The sequence below is a fragment of the Bacidia gigantensis genome, assembly GCF_019456465.1.
Source record: "Bacidia gigantensis strain McMullin 20006 chromosome Unknown contig_278, whole genome shotgun sequence".
Classification (NCBI taxonomy): domain Eukaryota; kingdom Fungi; phylum Ascomycota; class Lecanoromycetes; order Lecanorales; family Ramalinaceae; genus Bacidia; species Bacidia gigantensis.
In genome coordinates, this window is record NW_025408606.1 from 60,873 (window position 1) to 84,264 (window position 23,392).

Genomic DNA, 23,392 nt, shown 5'->3' on the forward strand with positions numbered 1-23,392 from the left:
GACTGCTGGGAGGGTTGGGGAGGGTTGAGGGAGAGGGGAGGATGTGGCGAATGTGGTGGGGTTTTTGGCGGGGGAGGGGAGGAGAGGGAGCGATTGTGGATGGGGAGATTGAGTTCTCCTAAAAGCTGGATGTGGTCATTTTGGTGGAGACCAAGGCACTGGGAGTATGCTGGCAGGGCAGAACGCGATCACTCGTACATGGTCCGATACAGAATGCCAGAGGGCTGCAAATCCACACTTTCGAGAATTAAAATTCAAGAGACATCTATCACTCCGTCGCCCCATCCACCTCCACCACCCTCGGCCCCCGACAACTCCTTCCAATACACCCCGCCCCCACCACCACCTCCTGACTCATCACGTCAAAGCTCGCTTCCATATTCTTCTGCGCCTTCACCATCAGCTTGACGAACCCCACAATCGCATTCGACATCGTGATCCAATTCATAATCTGATCCTTCTTACTGAACGCGTAGAAAACCAGGCCGTCGTCGCCTTCGTGGATGTAGCCGACTTTGATGGCGGTCACGGGGCCTTCGCGCCAGATGTGCTGGCAGACGTCGAGTTGGGTGGCGTGGAGGAGGGAGGAGAGGGAGGGGAGGGAGAGCGGGTGCGTGGGTTGCAGCCATACCATGTCGACGACTGCGGTGCCTTCGACTGCGACGCGGACGAGCATGTTGTTGTCGGCTGTGTTGTTGTTATTAGTTAAGAGGAGGGATTCGGTGGTTGGGCTGTCATATGTGGGTAGGTCTAGCGGACAGGTGACCGGTGGATCGGTGGGGAATGCGAGTAGGGTGGAGAAGATGGCGCTGCCAAGGATGGCGAGGAGGTGGATTCTCATCGTGTGTGTGTGCAGCTGCACATACAGGGTGGGGATACTATTGTGGGACCAGGACGGCTTTTGGCTGACGCCGAACCCACTCTTTACAAACAATGACATTTTGGTATCCGCGTGCTTGTTTACCGGAAAGACGAGCTTTCCCCGCATATACCTTGTCTAGGTCTGAGACATGGCGCATGCTTGCTTTGGTAGCCGGTGTCTTGCGCGCTTGTGCCGGCGCTCGGATAGGGGAGTAAGGTGATGTTCTTCAGTGCAGTATCCGAGACGTCCATATTTAGGTCATCGAGATCTAGGTGTGGTGTCGACATAGAATGTAATTTACTCAAAGAGAGCTTGCTGTGACTTGGCACAGAGCAAGCCGTGAATGTGGATTCAATTGCGCTCACAATGATATTGTTAACGGTCTTACTATGGGGTCGTTAATCCCGTTGCCTCCCATCATATTACGGGTGAAAAGAGCGACGCGTCGAGGCGCGCTACACCCGTGTCTGCCAAGCCAAGCGTTGCGATGACGTCATGAGTAAGTCCATCGTGAGCAAGATTATTCTCCATCTCTGGCGGTCAATCAAGTCAATGTCACACCCGTCAGTAGCTCTGAGCACGTCGAATCGTACTCGAAGCCATCTCAAGACAACATCATCGCACAACGGCGCATTAATTATGCAAAATCGGGTTATGAAGCTTGCTTGAGGGAGATCGAACTCGTCAGACAACGTCTGGTCGGCGGTCTGTGCCGCTGTGCTTCTATCACAAGTTTGACGGACCTTGTTTAGTGACCAGGCCCGTCGGAAAGGTCGTACTTTGGCCCTCAAGATGATCTCACGTGATCAGGATTTCAAGCTAGCGGAGCAGCCTGGAACAAGGCGCAGCATCTCAGCTGAATCCTATCATCAAGATGACTCTTCTTTACCCACGCATGAAGGACTCTTATGATGTTGTCTAAGCGTCTTCTGCCCTTTTTTCTTCACTCATTGGAGGCGCGGATTTGCTAGAAGCATAATTGTTGCAGTATGGACCCAGTCAGTGCCGCTGCCAGTATCGTAACGCTTATCGAAGTCACCGGACACACCATTGCTCTCATACGCAAGCTAACAGCCACCCACAAGAATGCTCGCAAGGAACAGGCAATGGCTGCGCGGCGACTGTTTGATCTCTCCAGTCTTCTGGGTCAAATCGCGGCATTTCGACAGTCGACGAGCGTGAACGTTGGGGACGACCCGCCGGCCTATGAAGATATAAATACCGAGAGAATTCTCGCGGAGATCGGAGCTGAGAATGGTACCCTTGCACACTGCAAAGATGAGGTGCTTGGTCTACGGTCTACTTTGGAGGAGATGGTTCAGCAAAAGAGGCTTGTGTGGATCTTCAAGGCTGAGAAAGTCCAAAAACGACTGCAGAGCATCAAGATCGATATAGACACTCTACATCAGCTTTTTCAGAATGACATGCTGTGAGCCACCTGCCGTTTGCAGAACCCCTTGCCACTCGCTGACACACACAGATCATCCATATTGAAAGCGACCTCTCGAATTGACGAAGTAGCCGACGCTGTCAATGCACTGTCCATTCGGTCGGATACCCGCGATGTTTTCAAATGGCTCGATGCAGCGGGCTCAACCACCAACTACGGACGAGCACGCCAAAGATACCAACCAGGCACTGGCGACTGGTTCTTGGAGATGAAGGTTTTCCACGAGTGGAAGTCCACACCTCAACTGATGTGGCTTTATGGAATCTCGGGGTGTGGTAAAACCATACTCTCGTCTACCATCATTGAGCATTTGAAGACGGAATACAACAATCACCCTGATATTGCTGTTGTGTATTTCTTCTTTGATTTTCAGGATAGTCGGAAGCAATCTCCCGATCGGCTTCTCCGATCACTGTTGGAACAATTGGCCGCTGAAAGCGAAGACGCCGTGTGGAGCGTACGGCAGCTGTATGACAATTGCGCAAAAGGCCGAGCGCAACCAAGCAGAGAACAGATGCACAACGCCTGCTCTGATGCCATGGGCTCATTCGAGCAAGTCTTCATCATAGTTGACGGGCTAGACGAATGCAACGCATTAGAGTATAGCGAGCTTGGAGTGGCATTGGAAGATTTGATGGCAAAGAGTGATAACGTGCACCTGATCGCTTTGAGCCAACCGATTCAGGCAATCCAGAACTTCATGAAAAGAATATCGCAGCAAACCATGGCAATCAAAGGAATGGAAGTAAGCCGCGACATTGAGATATATGTCCGCCAGCGAATACAAGACTCTGTCGCAATGTCATTTCGATCGTCTGAACAACTGCACGACATTGCTGAACGACTCTGCAAGGCTTCAGGTGGAATGTAAGTACTATCTATGTCATCACATCCACACTACTGACTGCTTGGGTCACCAAGGTTTCGTTGGGTTCAACTTCAGCTTGACGAGCTAGAACGATGTGAAAACGATCGCGAGGTTGAGTCGCAGCTTGAATCACTCCCCAGTGGCCTCCCGGAAACATACCAACGAATACTCACAAAATTAAATGATAAGCAGAAAGGAAAAGCAATCCACATTTTGACATGCCTCGCCATGGCTAATAGCTCTCTTCGAAAGTCCGCAATAGAAAACTCGCTACAGATCGAGCCGGATGCAGATGTTCGCATTGCACCGAGCTTGAAACCCAATCCAGGCGTGGTCGCGAATATGCTACCAGGCCTGGTCTTATTCACTCCCAAACTCGACGTTGAGGAGGGTGGGAGCAACGCCCACGGTAATGATCCTGATGGTGAATTGAGACTTGCCCACAGCTCTGTGAAAGATTACCTGTTGTCTCCCACAACACGAACGGGCAAAATGGCAGATTTCGCAATTGATCCACCGCTTGGTCATCTTTATATGGCCAAGCTCTGTGTCGCGTGTCTTCTGAACTTTGGGAAAGACATGATTGCTCGACAAGTTCTCCAGGAGACTCCATTCCTTCCATATGCTGGGAATAATTTATCTATCCACGCAACAGCAGCAAACCAAGCTTCCGAAAGAGGAACTCTGGATACCTTGATAGTCAAGTTGCTCGATGAGAATCAGCCCGCATTTAAGAATTGGTATCGCGTCTGCAACCCATTCACCACCCGAGATTACTGGGATGGCAACGGCAAACCTACTTACTCGCCTTTACAGCACGCCGTAGCCTGGAATCTTTGGAGAGTCGCCGGCATGCTCATCGATGCAGGCGCAAATAAAGACCAGAAAATCTTCGATGGCGGCTTTCGAGCAATACATTCTACAGTCGAATTCGGAAGCCTTGAATGCATAGACATGCTGGTCGAACGTGGCGCAGACGTCAATGGAACGGCTTGGCCTTACAAGACGGCTTTGCACTACGCATCGCAGGTCCCGCACGACAATGGCGAAGTAGTCGCCCGACTTATCAGTCATGGAGCTAATATGAATGCCCTCGATCCGTGGATTGGGACGCCTCTGCAGCAGGCAGCACATGAAGGAAGGCCACGAATCACTCAGACGCTACTTGAAAAAGGAGCCAACCCGAACATTGTATTCAAGCATGATCGTATAAGCAGCCTCGACTTTGGGACTGCATTGCAATGCGCAGCCTACTGGGGTCACCTCAAAGTAGTGGAGGCCTTGTTGAACAAGAGAGCCCTCATCAACCACCCCTACGGCAAAATTGGAACTCCGCTTCATGCAGCAGCAATCAATGGAAAATCTCAAGCCGTCGACCTTCTGCTGACTCGCGGCGCCAAAATATCGGAAGAAGCTGGCATGTGTGGTTCAGTACTGGAAGCCGCATACTACGGCGGCGACATGGACACAATAAGACTCGTCTTGACTCGTCTTGGCGCCGAAGAAAGCGAAGCCGCCATCGAAGAGAAGATTGTCGAAGCCTCTGAAAAATGCCCCGATCTCTACGAAGCAGCGAGACGGAATGCGGTAGGCAAGATCTACCAACTCTTGGACAATGGGGCCAAGATCAACGACCGCGTGTTCCTATCGGGCGACTCGGCGATTCTCCTGGCGGCAAAGCAGGGGCACTTTGCAGCCGTCGAAGCATTGATCAAGAGGGGTGCGGATCTACAGAGTCGTGATCGAGGTGGGACGAGAGCAATTCATGCTGCCGCAAGGAGAGGGGATTTGGAGATGGTGAGGCTGCTACTGGAGCAGGGAGCGGAGGAGGATATTAAGGATGATGGAGATAGGTCTGCTCTGGATGTTGCGGAGGGGCAAGGTCATAGTCAGGTCGTTGAGTTGCTTAATAGGTGGGATGGTGTAAAATGAAGATGAAAACGGATATATGGAGTCATCGCCACAAACAGGGAATTTTTTATCGGTCGTACATTGAAGCCGACCACCAACGCGGCATCGTCTTCCGGCCTCTATCGGAGAGGCCGTTCTAGAACGGGTGGGCGTCAGCTGGGAGCGTCTTTAGGCAAGCTCAATACATGCTAGGGCGGGGCAGATTGCATAAGGCTGGGAAGGACCTCACACCAGGCTCTCCAGCTCGTCCTCTAGATTCTTTCACATCAATCCACCTTCTCTTGGCCGGGAATATGTCTTTCAACTATGGCACCAATGACATCATCCTCGCACTGAACCTCTGCAAATACGTGTATACCACCTTGAAAGACGCACCAGCGGAATATCGAGAATGTCAAAGCGAGCTCAAGTCCGTCGCGATTGCGATCGGCTCTTTGAAGGAGCATGCGGAGGACCCTTCGTCCATAGTCAATCGCAAAGGTGCCTCTCGCATAGAGGACCTCGCAAACATTGTAGAAAACTGTCAGAACCCAGTACGACAGTTGCAGACACTAGTCAGCAATCACAGCAGCATTGTCGATTCGGGCAATGGGCAAATGATGAGGGTGTGGCACAAATTCAAATTTGGCCTGGCAGACCTCGAATCGATTCGCGACAAGCTGAACTTCCATCTCCTGACCATCAACGCATTCTTGACCAGCTTACAAGCCTTTCGGATGAAATCCATGGAAAGGAAACTTGACAAGATCTATGCGCAGCTGATCACCGACGCGGCAGCCGGTGCGCGCGATATGCAGCATTCTCTTGCATCCATCGCATCAACTCGCTCAAGCCTGATCCTCTTCGACGTCGAAAGACAAGGCGATGATGCCTGGCTGGGGTTGAAAGAAGCCTTAATCGCCGAAGACATCTCGATGTTGCAGATCGACGCGCATCGCAGCGAAATCTTCCAATACGTCAAGTCCCTCCTCACGAACGACGCATCCCTCGAGGCGGCGGTCGCACTTCACCAACTTCCTCCCCCACCACCACCACCGCAGCACAGTCTTTCTTTCCCCGGCTTCGACAGCGAAACCCTCGTGGACCACGACGTCGACATGGCCGACGTCTACGGGCACTTCAATGGCTTAGGCATCTTCGGCACGAACCTCGTCGCCGGTACTACTACTGACGCGATGATGACCCCACCGCCATCGCTCAGCGAACAACCTACACCAAGTCTATCGTCCACGCCGGGCACGACTCCCGATCTAGGCACGCCGCGCTCTTCGTTCTCGAAAACGTCGAGTCGCACATCTCGCAGCTCGTCGATCTACCTGAACCCTTTCTCCTCGGCTTTTTCGAAGGCGGCGAAAACACCCTCGAGTGAGCGGCGCAAGTCTTCTTCTATCTTCTCGACGGCGGCGGCGGCGGCGGCGAAATCACCCCGCCCGGAGCCGAAAGCGACGGATTCTTCAGATGGTGGGAAGGCGAAGAAGGTCAAACCACCGCGGCATTTATCGTCGGTGTATGGGAATCCGTTTGGAGGGGCGTTCTAGCGGGGGTGGCGTGATTGAGATGGTGATGGTTGAGTCTTACGGTATTGGGATGTACAGCAAGGCGTCACGGTGGGGATCCATGGCTCTTCAAAGCCATGACACCCCGGCTTGAGCAGGAGTTGATGTCTGAATGCTCAGTACCTCCTGTTAAAAGATGCATGGATTGGCTCGATGGTAATGTTTGATAGTCTTGAGTTGAGCAGCATTCTCTGTTCCATATGAGAAAACGCCATGGGTAAGAAGTAGCAGAAGCTGGCCAAACAAACTCATAAGAGTACATAACACCATCAACGAGACTCACTCTCTTCCCGCGCAGATCTTTCATGGGTTCTGGATGATGGGCTAGACCCTGCATACTATCTCACCACCCCTAAAAGTCCCCTAGAGTAAATCCCTCTCTGGGGCTTGCACCGCCAACCTTGACCGCCCTTGGGCCGGGCACCCTGCAAGGCTGCAAGGCTGGACCCTGACTAAGAAGGAGGAGTTTTACTCGCGAGGCAGATTTTTGCTGGATATTCGTGCGCAGCTAGGAATGCTGTGTCGTGAGGGACGTTTTGTTAGGAGGGGATCACTGTAGTCAAGGGGGGAGGTTGCTCGCTGACACTGTAAGCTGATGCGGCCCTGTGGATATTATTGGTTGCTGTACTCGAGAGTTTCGGGGGTCATATCGCAATCGCAATTTGCTTGCCCATTGAAGCCCCGAGTGGATGAGATATGATATACCAATACTGTGTTCGCGGTTCCAATGATTGCTAAGAAAGCAATTTACACCAAAGATATCCTGCTACAAGAGGCGACTTCATGGAGGAAGAGTCGTTGGATGGCAATGCTACGGATATGCTGTCATCAGCCCAACATGAGGGCGAGCATATTCTCGACATGTCTTGATGCTTTGTCCTAATGTCTGGGCTGGATGCTATACGTGCTTTTGAAGGAGCCATGCATAATCCACGTACGGGAAAGTGGGATGATGGCAGGGGAGCACCGCATTTTTTTGGGGGGGCCTCGAGTTTGCTTGAATAGAAAAAGATAAATGAAGACGCATGGGTAGTAATGGGCGGAATTGATGATGCGCACCGCCAGTCAACTTCATTTTCCATATCCTATGCTCCCCGTTTCCGTTCCATACCAGCCAGTGAACATGAGTATCCCAACACTGCATTTTAACTGTCACTCCCAATACCCATCTCCAACAACCTCGACCTGAAAATTGGGGGTGAACTGCCGCTCGAAAAAAGCGGCCTGTTCATACCCCAGGCTAAGCTACCACTCGAAGAGTGTGGCCTGCTCATTCCCGGTGGAAAGCCACTGCTCGAAGAATGCAGCCTGCCTCCCTTCCACCCCCCTCCTCCCGCCCGACAAAGCTACCACTCGAAGAATGTGGCCTGCTTGTCTTGCCTCAGCGACGATAACCATTTCTTCACCACCCCCACCAGCCACATTAACGATAAGCTACGGCTCGAAGAACGCGGCCTGCTCATCTAACACACCAATGCCTCCCTCAGCTTTGGCTAAAGACGTAGATAGCTATTTTCTTCGCCATCTGCACTTGGCAGGAGCTACCGCTTGAAGAACGCGGTCTGCCCGCCCACGTCGATACCTGCGCTGGACTGGAGGGGCCCCGATGATGGGGCCCGGGTAGAGGAATTTGTTGGTGGTGGAGCTACCGCTCGAAGAACGCGGCCTGCTCACCTACGTTGATGCCGGAGTTGGATTGGAGATGGCCCCATGATGGAGGCCGGGTAGAGAAGTTTGATGGTGGTGTTTGGGGGGTGGGGAGGGGGGTGCGGGTGGAGCTACCGCTTGAAGAGCTCGGTCTGCTCACCCACGTTGATGCCGGAGTGGGAATGGAGATGGCCCCGAAGATGGGGCCGGGTATGGATGTGTGTTGGGGGTGGATATGCCGCTGAAATTGTGCGGCGTGTTTGACGATGAGTACCTAGGTGGTCGTGGCGCTGGAGTGGGGGAGGGCGGAGTGGGTGGTGTTGGTGGTTGAGGAACTGATGCATTGTCGATCGGCTTTGTGGCTATGGGTTGTTGCTGAAATGATAGATTTTGGATGCTTTTGCGTTGATGTCCGGACGTGGGAACTGCTGTAGTCTAGTCAGCGGATACAGGATGCTGCGAGGGCCTTGATGTACGATGTGAGTTGTCGTGAACAAAATCAGTGTGACTTTCGAGGCGATGTTGAGATTGGCTCTGCGACTCTAAGGGTGACTGAAGTTGATCTTTTGATCGAGACCCATGGCTGTGGGTCGGTGGTTTGAGCATCACATATGGCGGCTACGAATGCTTGACGGGGTGGGTGGTGAAGAATTGTTGCATACTAGTCGATTGGCAGCATGTCTGATGGTGTGAAGGAGTAGGCTATGGTTCTATGAGAGGATTATGAATGTAACTTGAAGTCCACTATGGATGAGTTGCTGGGAATGCTCATGTCTGAGGTTGAGTTGCTGGTAACTGTTGTGTGAAAAAGAAGATGAGAAAGCGATAGAATGGAAGGAATAAAGTCCCCATCCAAAGAGAGGGAAAGAATGTTCGAGACGATCATTGGCTTTCTGGCTTGATGGGAATTCGAAAGTTTCGCAGCTGTCGTGCCCTGAGACCCACGCGCCCGTTCGGTAACGTCAACGCCACGTAACCCTAAAGCGCCATCTCTCACAGCGAATACCGGACGGGGTGCAGCTACGAAGTGAATGGCACACCGGGGGGACTGGCGATACCAAGATTCTGAATGTGCGCCTCTGGTGGGGAGAGTCTCTAAAAAGCTTGGGTGTGGCACAAATTCAGGGGCACCTCGCCTCAATTTGGCACTAATTGTTTATTTCAGGCCGATCTTTACCATACCCGGCCTAGCGCAGTGCCTCCCGCTCCAGGCGGTGGCCTTAGGCACCTCTAGGGGTGCCACCTTGGGGCTCCGATTTCTTTTCTTTACGGTACGTGTAAATTACCTCTCTATCAGATACGCCACTTTGCGTACGCGGCATGCAGCTATCCGGGATGAGGAGACAGATTGAAAGTCAATTACTGACGCTGCAACAACCCTTTTAAGACGCAAAGCGCCTGCTTTAAGAAGGAACATATTCTCGCAGGGACTAAGATAAGCTAGAACCTAACCGCGAGAGCCAATTTGGGCGTAGCGATCTTAGAAAAAGAGGACGATTTAAGATTCTCCATCGAACTTTAGGGCTATTTGAGTAGCGCGATCTCTTCAAGTTGGCTATTGCAAGAGTACCCTTTCCAGAAAATGGCTTTGGCGGAGCTGGGGTCTCTTAGAAATGGTTGGTTGGAATCGTTTCTACGCCGAATTTGCCCTGTGCCACCAGTGGATCCGTAAATAAGCCACCATTTCATTGGAATTCTCTAGAACGGGGCAGAATTGCAGCGCGCTTCAGAGATTTTCGCCAGAAACGCGGCTTGGCGTAGGGTATATATTCCTCCTTCCCCCCTCTCCCCTCTTTGTTCTGTCCCCTTAGATCGGAAGACTTTGGGGACCTGTTGGCAAGCGATTACAGACTACATAGCAATCAAACCAAATTTAAACAAACAATTCACTTTGAATCACCAAAGCACACCACCAATTCACTCCGACCAAAGCTCTCGCCAGAGCATCTTGTTAAGCTCTGCCTGGCACCTTCTTCCTCTCCCACCAACCCGCCATGTTTTCGTGGATTCTTTGCTGCTTCAGGCAGCGAGGGGGTGATCCCCAACCCTCGCTGCCTGTCGTGGTCCGACCTGCCTCCTCCCTCTACTCCCAAGCAACCCCACCAAGCACCGTGGGACGGCGGGCATGGTGCCCGCCGTCACCACCACCCGCCCTCCCGACACCACCACCACCCGCTCCGCCAACACCACCTCCTCTCCCTCCTCCCAGAAAGCCGGCGCGCCCGAGGAAGGCACAGCTCAAATTCGCCTTCGATACCACCAGCAGCGGCGGCGGGACGGTTCCCGCGCGGTACAAGAAGTGGGATCCGAGCCAGGCCCACCCCTGGCGAGGGCCCACGGCACCAATTCCTCCCGAGTGGAGGAAATGAGGGCGCCTTTGAGCGTCATTTCTTTTGTTATTCAAGGCACGAATCAGCAGCAGTTACGCTTTAGCAGCCTTTTGTCAGCATCATTTACACCAGTATCGGTTACGGCAGCATCACTATTTGGGCCTACGCGCCCCGTATTTTTACGGCACTATTTTTATCTGCCTTTTCAGGCAATCGCCACGCCGCCGAGTGGCATTGACAACCGCTGTGGTGCCGGACAGCAACATCCTCAGTGCGCCCTCAGTCAAGAGACGGCCTCTGGCAGGTCACAGCCAGGGGTCGGGCTTCTCTCCCCGACAATCGCTTTGGTGCCGGAAAGCAACAACAATGCTGTGGTGGGACAGCATCGACAAGGCTGTGGTGCCGGACAGCAACCTCCTCAGTGCGCCCTCAGTCAAGAGACGGCCTCTGGCAGGTCACAGCCAGGGGTCGGGCTTCTCTCCCGACAATCGCCATGGCGCCGGATGGCAACCACGACCAGAGCTGCAGTGCCAGATAGCAACGACCAGCGCTGCAGTGCCAGGCAGCACCCCTCAGAGCGCCCTCAGTCAAGAGACGGCCTCTGGCATGTCACAGCCAGAGGTCGGGCTTCTCCCCCCCCGACAATCGCTATGGCGCCGGATAGCAACAAATGACAAGCACTACGGAGCCGGGTAGTACGACAAGCGCTATGGAACGAACCAGCCCAGCGTCGACAAGACCCATTCGCCAGCCAGATGGGGTGTCAAGCAGCTGCAAAACCAGGCAGCACAGCACGACAACATCTGTACGACAGCCAGACAGACCGACAAGAGATGCTGCACCAGGCATCAAACCCCAGTCAAGCATCGCACGACAGCCAGGCGATACGGCAAGAGCTGCATACCCAGCCAGCAGCAGCCGACAATCGTCGTACGCAGCCAGACGACACGACAAGCGCCACTACACCAGCTAGCGGCAGTCGACAGACATCATACTACAACCAGACAAACAGACAAGCACGGCTAAACCAGCCAGCAAGATGTGACAATCATCGTACGACAGCCAGACGATACGACAATATCTGTTCTGCCAGGCACTAGCGGCAGACAAGCGTCGTTCGCAAGCCGGATGATACGTGACAATCGGCGTCCGAAAGCCAGTCGATGAGTGGCAATCCCAATACTAAAAACAGATGCCACGGCAATCGCCGGCCACACCAACCAGCCAAACGTGACAAAGTGCATCCGACAGCCAGATGGAAAATATTCAGCTGTCGAACCGACCGGTCAAAGCCGGTCAAGCCAACCGCACCACCGATAACCACAAAGCGGGCCGGCTCCAGAGGCCTGTTGCCCATAGCGAATCAATCAACGACGCCGACAATACGAAGCCAAGCGGACGTGACGGTGGCTGCCACCAACAATGAAATTACCGAGGTGCCGATGATACCAAGGCAGGCTGCTCTCCAAAGTCAGCCGCCGACCAAGGAAGGCAGGATGGAAGGCAGGAAAGATGAGGATGGGGCAGAAGACGAAGGAAGCAAGGAGACGAAGGGAGCAAACAAGGCAAAAAGGCAGAAGAAACCAACGCCGTAGTAGTGAAGCAAAGCAGATATAGCAGCTGTTAAGAAAAAGAAAGAAAACGTCATTCTCCAGATACAAATTATTGAGCCTTGTAATGAGATTCACATACATACACAGTCATTCCATCCACACACTGCAAAGGCAGCAGTCCCTCCCGTACGAGGCATCCCGCCATATCTGAATTTTCTCGCGTTGAATAGCAGAGCTCCACGTTCGTAGCAACGTCCTAGTTCCGCTACTCAATTGCACGGAGTGTCTGGTCTCGAGTTCGGCTTGGATGTTGATTCGCACGACACGTTGGATGGTAAACAGCGGAGAGATTTCCGGACGACCGCACTGTTCTTAAGAGAGCCTAGCGCGGCTTTTGGCGTTCTGGCCTTGGTAAATTTCCATTTTTGTTTCCTGCTCGCTCCTTCTTCATCCATCCCGTCCACGCTCCATCTATTCGATGAGTATTTATCCATCAATTGCCGCCTTCCCATCTATCATGGCGTGCTCCCTCATCCTTTTGGGACATGCTTATGTCTCTCTCTGCGTCATTCGCCGTTGGTAGGCAGAGTTTGCGATTTCCGTACCTTCGTTCTGCTCCTGCGCTGTTTCCATCCCGAAGCAGACATCTTTATCGGGTTCAGGCAGCGATCTGTCCAATGTTTTGAATGTGATTGGTCCATTCAACTGTGTGTAATGGATTGGTTGGCGTGCGCTTTGTGGGTGCGTCGCATTGGGCTTCTAGAAGATCGAGTGCGACACTCTGAAAGGTTAGTGCTGTCGGTCAATTGTTTTGTCAATGCGCATCATTTCCATCTCTTGAGTATACGGAAGTCCAGCTCCTGCTGGCTGGTTATTAGAGTTGATGACAATTGTCTCGGCATGACTCTTCTGGCACTTGGACCAACTCTGTCGGTTAATCTTTTGGCCCTGGGCTGTCCAGCACCTCATCCCAGGATTCGCATGCGCGACCCTGCTTCTACACAGCTGCACATCTTGAAGAATTCGTCTTTTTCAGCAGGTACGCTTCATTCTATCCCTCAAGTTCAGCTGTGATCGTCTTGGTGTCATTCGGTGTTTAGATCAGAAGGACCGTTCAGATAGTCACTTCAAGGACGAGCTCATCCGATGATCTCCTTGTCAATGAGAGATTGAGTGCGCTTTCACCTTCCTCAACGGACATACTGTCGAGCACTGTCCTGGACTGTTTGTACTGTCATTTCAATTCCGAAAAGAGAGACTCATTCGATTCACCGATGATCCAACTTTGTGAGAATACTGCATTTAGGTATCCACATGCGCGATCCTTAACATGGCTGTACTCTTTGTCTTTGGCCGGTACTTGGGATGCAAGTCATTTCTTACCCCGGGTAATGTTCTGACCTGGCGGTTAGAAAACTCTTCGAGGCCTGAGCGACCACGGGAAGTTTCTCCTGCGTTACAGATCGTGATTCGGGTGTTAAGAAAATCTGTGATCGGACACGGAGATGTCCTGAAGACTGATAAGGCTGTTGTCGCCAATACCAGCATTGCATCACCAAGATCGCTGTCCAGATCAACGCTTCAGGATTGACTGCTGAAAACCCGGTCAGATGCCTTCGCTCCCCTGATATATTGTCTGTCATGACCTAATCATAGAATGCGCCACCTTTAATACTACCCAAATGCGGATCCGACCACCCTGACATGCGACGCACACGGCTCATCCTGTGCGCCTGCCCCAAAAATAGATCTAGGTACTCGCGTACGCGCAGAGCATAAAGACGAACGCTGGAACAGATCGGAAAGGTCTGGATTCATGTTCTGATCACTAACATGCATACCTCGGACTTGTGATCCAATGACTTGTATTAGTGTATTCCCGACAATGCACGACGCCACTGGCTTTCGATCGTGTCTGGTCGATTGTCCGTGAAGTTGAAGATATGGTTATACAAGCGATTGCATGGTTATTTGTAGCCTTCGTGCTTCCAATCTGTGTAGTAGCAGCTCCTCAAACCCTCGTCTCCAGTCAACTGGACGTCGATGACAGCCCTCTTTCTATCAACCTCACCGCCATAGATTCCTACCAAACTCGCCCCGGAGTCGTCACGTGCTACAGCCCAAATGACATTATCTTCACACCTGAGCCTGTCGATTACACCTGGGAAGCCTGCGAGCATGCAATTTATCTCCTCGGAAATCATTTGAAGAGCAAAGCGCCGATGCGCTGGTGGTGGACTGAAAGCGGGAACAGACCCGCCAGTATTGAGGAACCGGCCTTTCAGTTGCCGTTGATGAACCAGAAAGAGCCAAAGACGTGCCTGCTCCTGATGATATCCACGGCCCAGCTCAGCGCCGTATCCACATCTCAGATGGGCAAAGCTAGTGATATCGGATGGAGGCCTGGATGGGGTAATAGACCACCAGCAGGTCAGCCGTCGAGCTTTTTGGTCGCACGAGAGGAGATCATAATGGGATTTTGGGAGATTTTGGGTTGTTTGAATACTGCACATGGGAAAGAGGGTGCTGGGCATAAGACTCTAGGTAAGTGTGAGACAACTGGCAACTCAGACAATGCTAGCCACCTTGGAATGAGACACGACTGGAAGAGATGCTAATGTCTATTTAGTCTCGTCAATGGGCGATCAGCTACATCTTTTCATCGCTCCACATGGGATCACGCCTGCTCAACGGACCAGATTTGACGTCTTGACGAAGAGGACGACAGGGACTGATGTCAATTTGCTTGACAGCAGCGATTCTTCAATCGCCAATTTGCCGAACATAGTTGCTCGTGGAAAGGCCCAAGCATGTCGCATTCGATCAGAAGAGCGCGAATGCTTTCGAAACAAACATTGCTGTATACAGGTACAACCTTCTGAGAAGCACAACACTATTAATAAAGGTCCTTGAGAACTCATCTACTCATTCGAGTGTTTATTTAGCATGAAAGTGTCGCGTCCACTCCAATACCGACCCACCAGCAGCTCCAAGACAAGCATCAAAAAGCACCTACAATTCTAGGACTGCAACATGATACCACAAATTTCTCCATAGAAACCTGGTGGACCGACCCAGCCGCCGTCTCCAAGCTACGATCGCCACTTGAGCCAAGTGTTCCGTCGTACATGATCCAAATTCAACCAAGCACATATTCAGTAAGCAATCGAAGTATTTGCTGGCACTACTGCCATATTAAAGCTCTTCCATAATATTTCACCAGTCGATTCATTTGTGAAAAATCAAGAATGCCAAAGATAAGATAGCACAAGGGTTAAACCTGTATAAAGGGCCAGTCGCAACGACTTGAAATCCAGGAAGATGCGGCTATGAATGATCCTGGACATAAATTCGGTGAGATGACGAGTCAAACAACATTGAAGTCAGTGTCTCGTCCTCTGTTAATATTAAGGGTGAAGGGTTTGGACGTTTACTCTCCTGGCACCGAAACCCACCGACTCCCGCACGCGCTCCTTGGTCTTGCGCGCGGCTTCAGGCACCATGCATTTGCAACCCCACGAGGTCTCGGAAACACGCCACTGTTTCATTTCGATCGTACATCCGCGCGTCCCGTCGGCCATAAACATCTGAAATCTCCAATACGTAGGAGGTAGAGCCGCATGGCTGTTTACAGTACCCGAAACAACCAGCATCTCGTAACCAATCAAACGTTTCTTCCTCCACTTGTTGGTTGCAATGGTCTTGATAGAATGACGATAACGATCGCCTCAGTCGGTATATGTAAGCGTCCAGTAATGTGGAAACAGCTTTTCCCACTTCCTGCACTCGCTGACATGACTACTACCAAAACCCTCCTCACGCTCGTTCCTTACCTCATCACACTCACTTATGGCAGCCCGATCTCACCCAACGGCTCCTCGCTCTCTACCCTCGAGGATGATCCCGACCAGCCCATCACAGTTGATTGCTTCAAGTCCACGCACGACCCAGCGCCCACTTACCACGATTGCTGGGAAGTAGCCGACACGATCCTCTCCTATGATAAACTCGGCATGGTCACCTTCACCGACTCCCTAACTGGCACTACAATCAACACCAACACCTCGTCCACGGAAGATGCTGCGCCTCCCACAATCACAGCGGACTCCGGCACAACACAGAAGAAATCACGCGATGTGGGAGGGCCTTTGAACCCGCAGTATACACTGTACACGCCATTCTACGTCGTGCATGAATCGTGCAGGGCGACGATTACGCTGCAGCCGCCTAACAAGAGCTTCGTGGCGAGCTTCGCGTGGATTGCGAAGAGGACGTGGATGACGCTTGATGATTGCGTTCATGGGAGTGCGAAGAGGGGTGGGGAGAGTAAGGTGGGTGGTGGGCTTGATATCACGATGGGATATAACCATCATTGATCTGTGGAATCCGGAGCGAAGCATTGCTGGAAGGAATACCTACATTTGAGGCGGAAGGGCGACGTAATTGCAATACAGTGGGATGGGCTTGGCTGTGGAATGCGCTTTGACTTACCGGTGAAGATCTCTTTCACTCGACTCATAGACTACAGTGTACTAGAATAATTGACGCGACATTAATGCACACGAGAATCCATCAAGTTTTCTCGAGTCCTTTCGCGTGCTGCCACACGAACGCCAAGATCGAAGTTTGGGGCAAAGAAGCCTATCGCCGACCGTACCCGATATCTTCTGCACATGCGCCTCTCCAACTACATCAAATTACACGTCCATACATCCAACGATAATACCGACATTTACTCTCCTAAAAAAAAGAGAGAGAGAGAGAGACCACTGCCCATGAACCAGACACCTATGAACCTGTCTACAGCCACACGGCTCGTATCTTTTAGGCAGAATTAGCATCCTTCTCCGCCACAGACATGGTTTCATGGGCACCAGACCCTGTGATACCTCTGAGCCGCCGCATTTCATCCGCAAAACTACAGTCTAGTAACATTATTGACATCTATGATTCCAGTTCTCCCGCCTACTTACGGCCAAGCATCCTGATATTGGCCAGCACTGGCAGATTTCTAATCTCCTTTGCTGCTTCTCTACCTTCAATGACAAGCTTGCGGACCTGTCCCTCTGGATTGGATTCCCAAAGCAGCATAGCGCAGATGAGGTCGGCCCTGATGAGGCTGCGCCTCTATCCACGCAATCCTTCCCTGTGGCACAGCTCAGGCCTAGTCCGCGAACCTTCTTTGGTTTCCCATGTCGTGTGGGGGTTGCGGCTCTAAGAGAGCCTCATCACGGTGAACATTGTTTTGTCTTCCTATTTACGAATGTTCATCTGGAATGCGCGATGCAGACTGTTCTCAGAATTCTGTCTTCTTGACTGTATCACCAGTTGCAGCCCTAGTCCAGCCAAGTCCATTTGGCGGCCTTATCAAGACACTATTTCGATTCAAAGATAAGGCCACATCTTGCCGTGTGCCAACACTTTGGGCATGTTGGTTATATGTCGCTGTATCAGGACTGTTCTGGCCAAAAGACATATCTTTGTTCACGAAGATTGCTGAGGCACGGCAAAGCTTGGACTTGAACCCGTTATTGCAGGTCTCATGGACCGAAACCGACACCTATCCACCAGAACATCTGTGTTAGGGCGTAGTCGACCAACAACAGCAATCTTCTTTGAGCGATCAATCTACGTATGAGTGATTGCACTCCTATGACGCTTCATGTCCTGTTTCAGAATCCAGGCACAGTCACTATCACCCATCGGCTTGGCGTCTGCGTACGTGCAATCCATATTTACAACATCCGAAATGAGCCGGAAAGCATCGCTCAGCTTCAGTGAGCAGTAATGTCTGCCTTTATGACAATAGCCATGTATGTTGTTTCCTATCTGCGTTTTGTATCCAAATGTTGGTGCTCCACTCATGTGGTGAAGTTTTGTGCTGTGATAAGGGCCTTGCTGAATGTCACACGTTACATGAAGGCCACATGCTGTGACTCTTCCTGCTTTCTTCCTTGACTATTCATCCTTGGACCCCTTCTGCGTCTTTGAAATCAAATTGAAATTTGAAAGATGCTGTATCATCTTCTCCTTCTATGTACTCTTTTCCTTCATTCCAATGCACAAAGAGAGCGTTTCAGACGTCAAGCTCAAGCTCCCATCACCATAACAAGTAGTAGCTCCAGTGTCACTTCACTATCGAGTTCCAGCTCATCAGCCAGTCGGAGCCTTCTAGGTCAAACCCTAGGAAAGGTAAAGCTGTTGAAAGCTGCTACGCTCACCACATCAGACCAAAAAACCGTCAACTGCATACTGATTACTCTCACCGACTATGGTGTCCTTTACAGCTATCCAGACAACGTGCCAGCTGCATTATTCCAGAGCTTCTACACCGACCTCTGTCAATGTATCCCACAACTCGAACTAGTCGGCCTTCCAAGCTCCACATCCGTCGGACCCACAACTACTGGACTCGTCAGTGGAGGTTACACGATCCGCAGAAATCCAGCGCTTTCAACGGACGATTCTAGCACTATCGTCAACTGTGTCTTGACTACACTTGTCGAAAATGAATCATTACTGGGCCAACAAAACTTCGTCCCCACAGCGCTGGTCAGAAACTTTGTACAAAGCGTAGCAAGCTGTTTGCCTGGCGTTGAAATAGTCACGACCGGTACAAGTCAAACGTCGTCTACAGGCAGTACGTCGCTGTCGTCTCTTAGCTTGACGTCAACGACACTCAGCACGACTCAATCGTCGCAAAATAGTGTGTCATCCACCACAAGCGGTTCTTCGTCACAGACTGCATCACAGACTACATCACAGACTACATCACAGACTACATCACAGACTACATCACAGACTACATCACAGACTACATCACAGACTACATCACAGACTACATCACAGACTACATCCTCAATCACGTCAGGTTCTTCTTCTGTGACATTACCCAGCGGCAGCAGTACAATCTCAGCAACATCGAGCGTGAGCCCCGACTCCCGACACTGCACGGATAAGATTCTTACCGACCCCAACGTGCCGACCTATATGGAGAAATGCGAGTACGCAGGCTGTGTTGCTGCGCGCGACAAGGGTGTCCAACAATGGCGCGACTATGAGAAACAGGGCAAACCAGGCGGTGGGGTGTTCGTACTTCGCCTGGCCAACAGCTGGAACGGGCCAGCTGACTTTTATTGCGACGTCGATTCCACTAAATGTCCCGGCGAAAATTGTGAGGATGTTGCTAACCCTGGCGCATGGCTGGTGCAGAGGGAGATCAGTGCATTCACCGCCTATCATACGCAGATCTACGACTTTCTTTTCTCGACCGCTTTCCTGACTGATACGCAGCTTTCGCTCTTTAGCAAGGCGATTGCTACGGTTCCGATTGAGGATAATTTGTGGGCGAAAATTGCCGTCGCTGTAAGCAAAAGCCACGACCCTCTGAGACAAGGAGCTGACATGCAGAAGGTTGCAGGTCTGTTTGGTGGTCAAATACTGGGCGCAATTGTGCGGTCATCTATCTTCAAACTCAATGCCGTTGCTGCAGCCGCGAATGGCGAATATATCACTCAATCAAAATTATTTGGTATTTTCAAGACCCATTCACCTAATGTCGCGCAGCTGATTCTGTACAGCATCAAACATTGCCTTGTCCGGCGCGAACATTGGGGTCAATCTCAATTCACCAGCAGCTCAAGCAGACATCACCGGCGACCTCAGCGCTATCCTCGGCAGCTTCTTCAACTCGACCCGCGACGCTATCAAAACTTATGTCCAAACCATCTTCGACGGCACAGACAAATCTATCGACGAATTCAATACTCAAATCGGCTCCGGCGTCTGGGCGAATCCTAACCTCTTCCCCGAACTCGCACAGCAAGATCTGCAAACAAACATCTCCACCATATACTACATGGTCCTCGTAGTCCCAGCCTGGCAACTACGCCAGCTAAACCCTATCATCCTCTACGAAGACAAAGAATGCGATCCATTTGACAAGATCCTCCCCTTGTACAACGGAGACATAATGGACGCTAGAACGTGCTACGACGGTAAAACATTCTACATCGTTGACTACAACGGACACTACGACATCAAAGAGACGACCGCAGGCGGTGTCGTTCTTTGGGACTTCCGCTACACAACTAAGGCCTTGATTGGCATCGAAACCCTGGATGGCAAGACGTGGGGGGTGCTCCACCACGACACGCTGGTGCGGAGGTAAGTGCCCGCCCTTCCCTCCCTCCCTCTCCTCACAATCAAATGGCAGATCAATCTGACCTACCCTACGCGCAGTTCCTGGGATGGGTTCAAAGCCAATAATTTCAAGCAACCATACACGGCAAAACCGCTGTTCTCAGAAGGCAACACGACAGACGATCCTCTATCTCCCTTCGGCTCGGGCTACGAGACTCCTGGTCTCGTCAACATGACGGTGTGCAAGATCACGGATCTGTATCGACCGGTGGTGTTCACGCCGCCGAATGTTGACTTCAAAAGTTCTCCTTGCCCTGTGATACCGTCTGGCTGTACGTGCTTTGCGTTGCACCTGTTTGTGGGTTTTGTGGTGTGCTGACATTTTTGGATAGATTCGTTTGATGGGCCCGGTGGGCAGGAGACTGTCTCGTCTAATGTTGTGACACAGACTCAGGAGCCTGAATGTTTGTATCCTCCACTGTGTTACAAGCAGCGAGCCAGGTGAATGCGTTTGTAGCCAATGAAACAAAGACATTGCTTCAACAAGGCCTCATTCGACACCAGCTATTTGCCCACACGAGTTGTATTTCGGCTAAAGCTTGTTTGCGTGAACACACGCCAGTTGTTTATCCGGGAATGTTCGGCCTCATAAGAGAAGGGTCTCCCAAGTCTGACGGGATGCTGCGAGAAACAACTTTCACCCCAGCCTACCCCAGATCCCAGGCATTTCCAAGCATGCCGATTCTTCGACTCATCTGACACCGTGATGGTATTTATAGTCAAACTCCCAAGCGCGATGCGCACACCACTTCTAGGCGAGCCAGATGATTTCGCGAGACGCAGTATCCGCCGCTTCAGTAGCGTGGAAGGCGCAATATGTGCGACAAAACAGACGCATCCCACGAAATCTTCTCATAGCCCTTCGTGACAGCGACGCAAGGAACGCACCCCAATCCCCCAGAACCAAAATCTTTAAGAACATGTCGTCATCTAGACGCAGGTCCCCCCTCCACCCTCCCCCCTACCCTACTTCCACATCCACATCCATTCCACCACCACCAGACCTTGCCCTCCCAAACCTCCAAGCCTCCTCACCCTACCCAACCATGAAACTCCTCACCCTCCCCCTCCTCACAACCCTCCTCCCCCTCCTCCCCCTCCTCCCCACCACGCTCGCCATAAAAGTCGACTGCTTCACCCCCGCTCCCCCCTCCCTCCATACGCAGACTGCCTCCGCACGCTCGACGCCCTCGATCGCCGCTGGCGCTCCAGTTCCCGCGAAAATCGTAACAGAGAATACGGCCGCTCGCTCACCGACACGGAAGGCACCGTGCACCTCCCTGTAACGTGGAAATTGACGCCGACGAGCCACGGGCCGGATCCGCCCGCGTGCGAGTTTGTGATAGATAATGCACGCGGGAGGGAGGAGGAGAGTGATTCGTTTCGGCTGCAGCAGGTCGCGTTGGCTGTGGTGGGGGTGTTGAGGGATTGTTTTGGTGGTGGAGGGGGAGGGGGAGGTGGGGGGAGGACAGGCAGGGCGTATCCGAGTTTGAGGGAGAATGTTTTTGTCGAGGTTAGGTATAGGAGGTTTGGCGATGGGGTGGAGGAAGGGGTGGGGGTGGATGGGGGGGACGAGGAAGGGGGAGCAGGGTTTGAGGTTGGGAATTTTACGTTGGTTGAGGCGCCGGGAAGTGGTGAGGATGTGGTGGCTGTTGGTAGTGAGGCGACGAGCTGATGGGGTTTGGGGGATATTGTGGGCTGGGATCTGGGGCGTTGTGTGATAGGGATGAAGGCGTTTTTTTAGCGTTGTTCTATGGCGTAAATGGATGGGATGCTGTCAACGAGACTTACGAGAGGCTCTGTGTTCTTTCTTGAGATTGAGCGGTCGTTGATTCTTTCTACCATAGTGTCAAAAAGGACCCTTTGGAAATTCCAGGTGGCCCGACAGAGCATGACATGAGTATGAAGAATGGACAGATGAATCAATGCTTAGTACTCGGATATGAGATTGGAGCATTGATCCCATGCAGACGCTATATCGTGATGCTGTTTCTTAAGCCGTGAATACTTTCATGCCTTTCTCATCCCCTTGGTATTGTTTTTTGCTCTTCGTAGCCCGTGGACGTTCATCAGATCTTCATTGCGACTTGTAAGATAGATTTTCGATGGACTGATCGCGTAAGATCATTTATGCATTATATTGTGCATGCATTTTATTATGCATGCATTATAGTATGCATACACGTAGCTAGCGTATTGCATAACTTAATGCAGGCTTGGCACCTGTGTCCGTAGGGCTGAGGATTCGTTCGACCGACTTCCGCATGAACGCGTCCCAACTCATCCACCTCACTCGCCCGATTCCCATCAACAATGGTACCTGTCACTCCCCTCCCGCTGCGGAAGGTAGTCGCGGTGTGTCTGGAAAGCCCCGTTGTTCCGCTCGATGGCTGCGGCGATGTCATCCTCGTATCGCCGGATTTCACGCGCCTTCGGCCGCCGCTTCACCGTTGCCAATGCCAAAATCCATCATAACCTAAGCTCAATCTTGATCTTTCCGCAGCATGTGCCTGTCAGCTTTAGGGTGCTGTTATCGTCCCTTGCTTAGCTCGTGTTGTTCTCAGCCTCGTGTCGCCGCTGTGTCGCCGCTTCCGATGATGCGGTGTTCCTACAGACTAGAGCTTACCGCACAGCGCATGAAGATAACCAAGACGCTAGAGACGAACGGCCTGATATGGTTGTCTGAAGCTGCCGCGATCCCACAAAAGCTCCCCCGTGAGCTATTCCGGCTACGTTTCTGGTGTCTCGGCTGACCGCCAAACTGTTTTGGGCCTCAAATGGAGACGAGTGACGTTGCTGGTCGGCGACCATGTCTCGATGTTACGTGGAAACTGGGGGTTTCTGCGGTGAGAAAGTGATCGAGATTGCCATGCCATTCTCTAGCTTTCCCCATAACGAGCTGGATTCACTGTCTCTGCGTCCTAAAATTTGCCGTCCCTCTTTAGCTCTCTTCTTAAGCCGCTGCCTCCCATCTTGTGATCAAGTCCACGCTCGTTTCCGCTAAACTGGATCC

General features: G+C 51.9%; 5 protein-coding genes across 5 annotated transcripts; 4 read left to right on the forward strand and 1 right to left on the reverse strand.

The window, feature by feature from the left end:
- Positions 1-268: 268 nt before the first annotated feature.
- Positions 269-841, reverse strand: KY384_007484 (uncharacterized protein; the record flags this gene model as incomplete). The annotated part of the gene is made up of 1 exon (XM_044815975.1): positions 269-841. One exon carries the CDS (start codon positions 839-841, stop codon positions 269-271), a length of 573 nt encoding a protein of 190 aa, XP_044666615.1.
- A 1,010-nt stretch (positions 842-1,851) lies between these two features.
- On the forward strand, positions 1,852-6,629 carry KY384_007485 (uncharacterized protein; the record flags this gene model as incomplete). The annotated part of the gene is made up of 4 exons (XM_044815976.1): positions 1,852-2,291; positions 2,343-3,179; positions 3,234-5,093; positions 5,294-6,629. The coding sequence occupies 4 exons, from the start codon at positions 1,852-1,854 to the stop codon at positions 6,627-6,629; spliced, it is 4,473 nt and encodes a 1,490-aa protein (XP_044666616.1).
- A 3,659-nt stretch (positions 6,630-10,288) lies between these two features.
- Positions 10,289-11,320, forward strand: KY384_007486 (uncharacterized protein; the record flags this gene model as incomplete). The annotated part of the gene is made up of 2 exons (XM_044815977.1): positions 10,289-10,650; positions 10,834-11,320. 2 exons carry the CDS (start codon positions 10,289-10,291, stop codon positions 11,318-11,320), a joined length of 849 nt encoding a protein of 282 aa, XP_044666617.1.
- Positions 11,321-14,120: 2,800 nt separating this feature from the next.
- KY384_007487 (uncharacterized protein) lies at positions 14,121-16,553 on the forward strand (the record flags this gene model as incomplete). The annotated part of the gene is made up of 3 exons (XM_044815978.1): positions 14,121-14,721; positions 15,235-15,301; positions 15,812-16,553. The coding sequence occupies 3 exons, from the start codon at positions 14,121-14,123 to the stop codon at positions 16,551-16,553; spliced, it is 1,410 nt and encodes a 469-aa protein (XP_044666618.1).
- A 1,411-nt stretch (positions 16,554-17,964) lies between these two features.
- KY384_007488 (uncharacterized protein) lies at positions 17,965-22,054 on the forward strand (the record flags this gene model as incomplete). Its single annotated transcript, XM_044815979.1, has 7 exons — positions 17,965-17,990; positions 18,327-18,817; positions 19,049-19,708; positions 19,758-20,343; positions 20,419-20,651; positions 20,712-20,783; positions 21,546-22,054. 7 exons carry the CDS (start codon positions 17,965-17,967, stop codon positions 22,052-22,054), a joined length of 2,577 nt encoding a protein of 858 aa, XP_044666619.1.
- Positions 22,055-23,392: the final 1,338 nt, after the last annotated feature.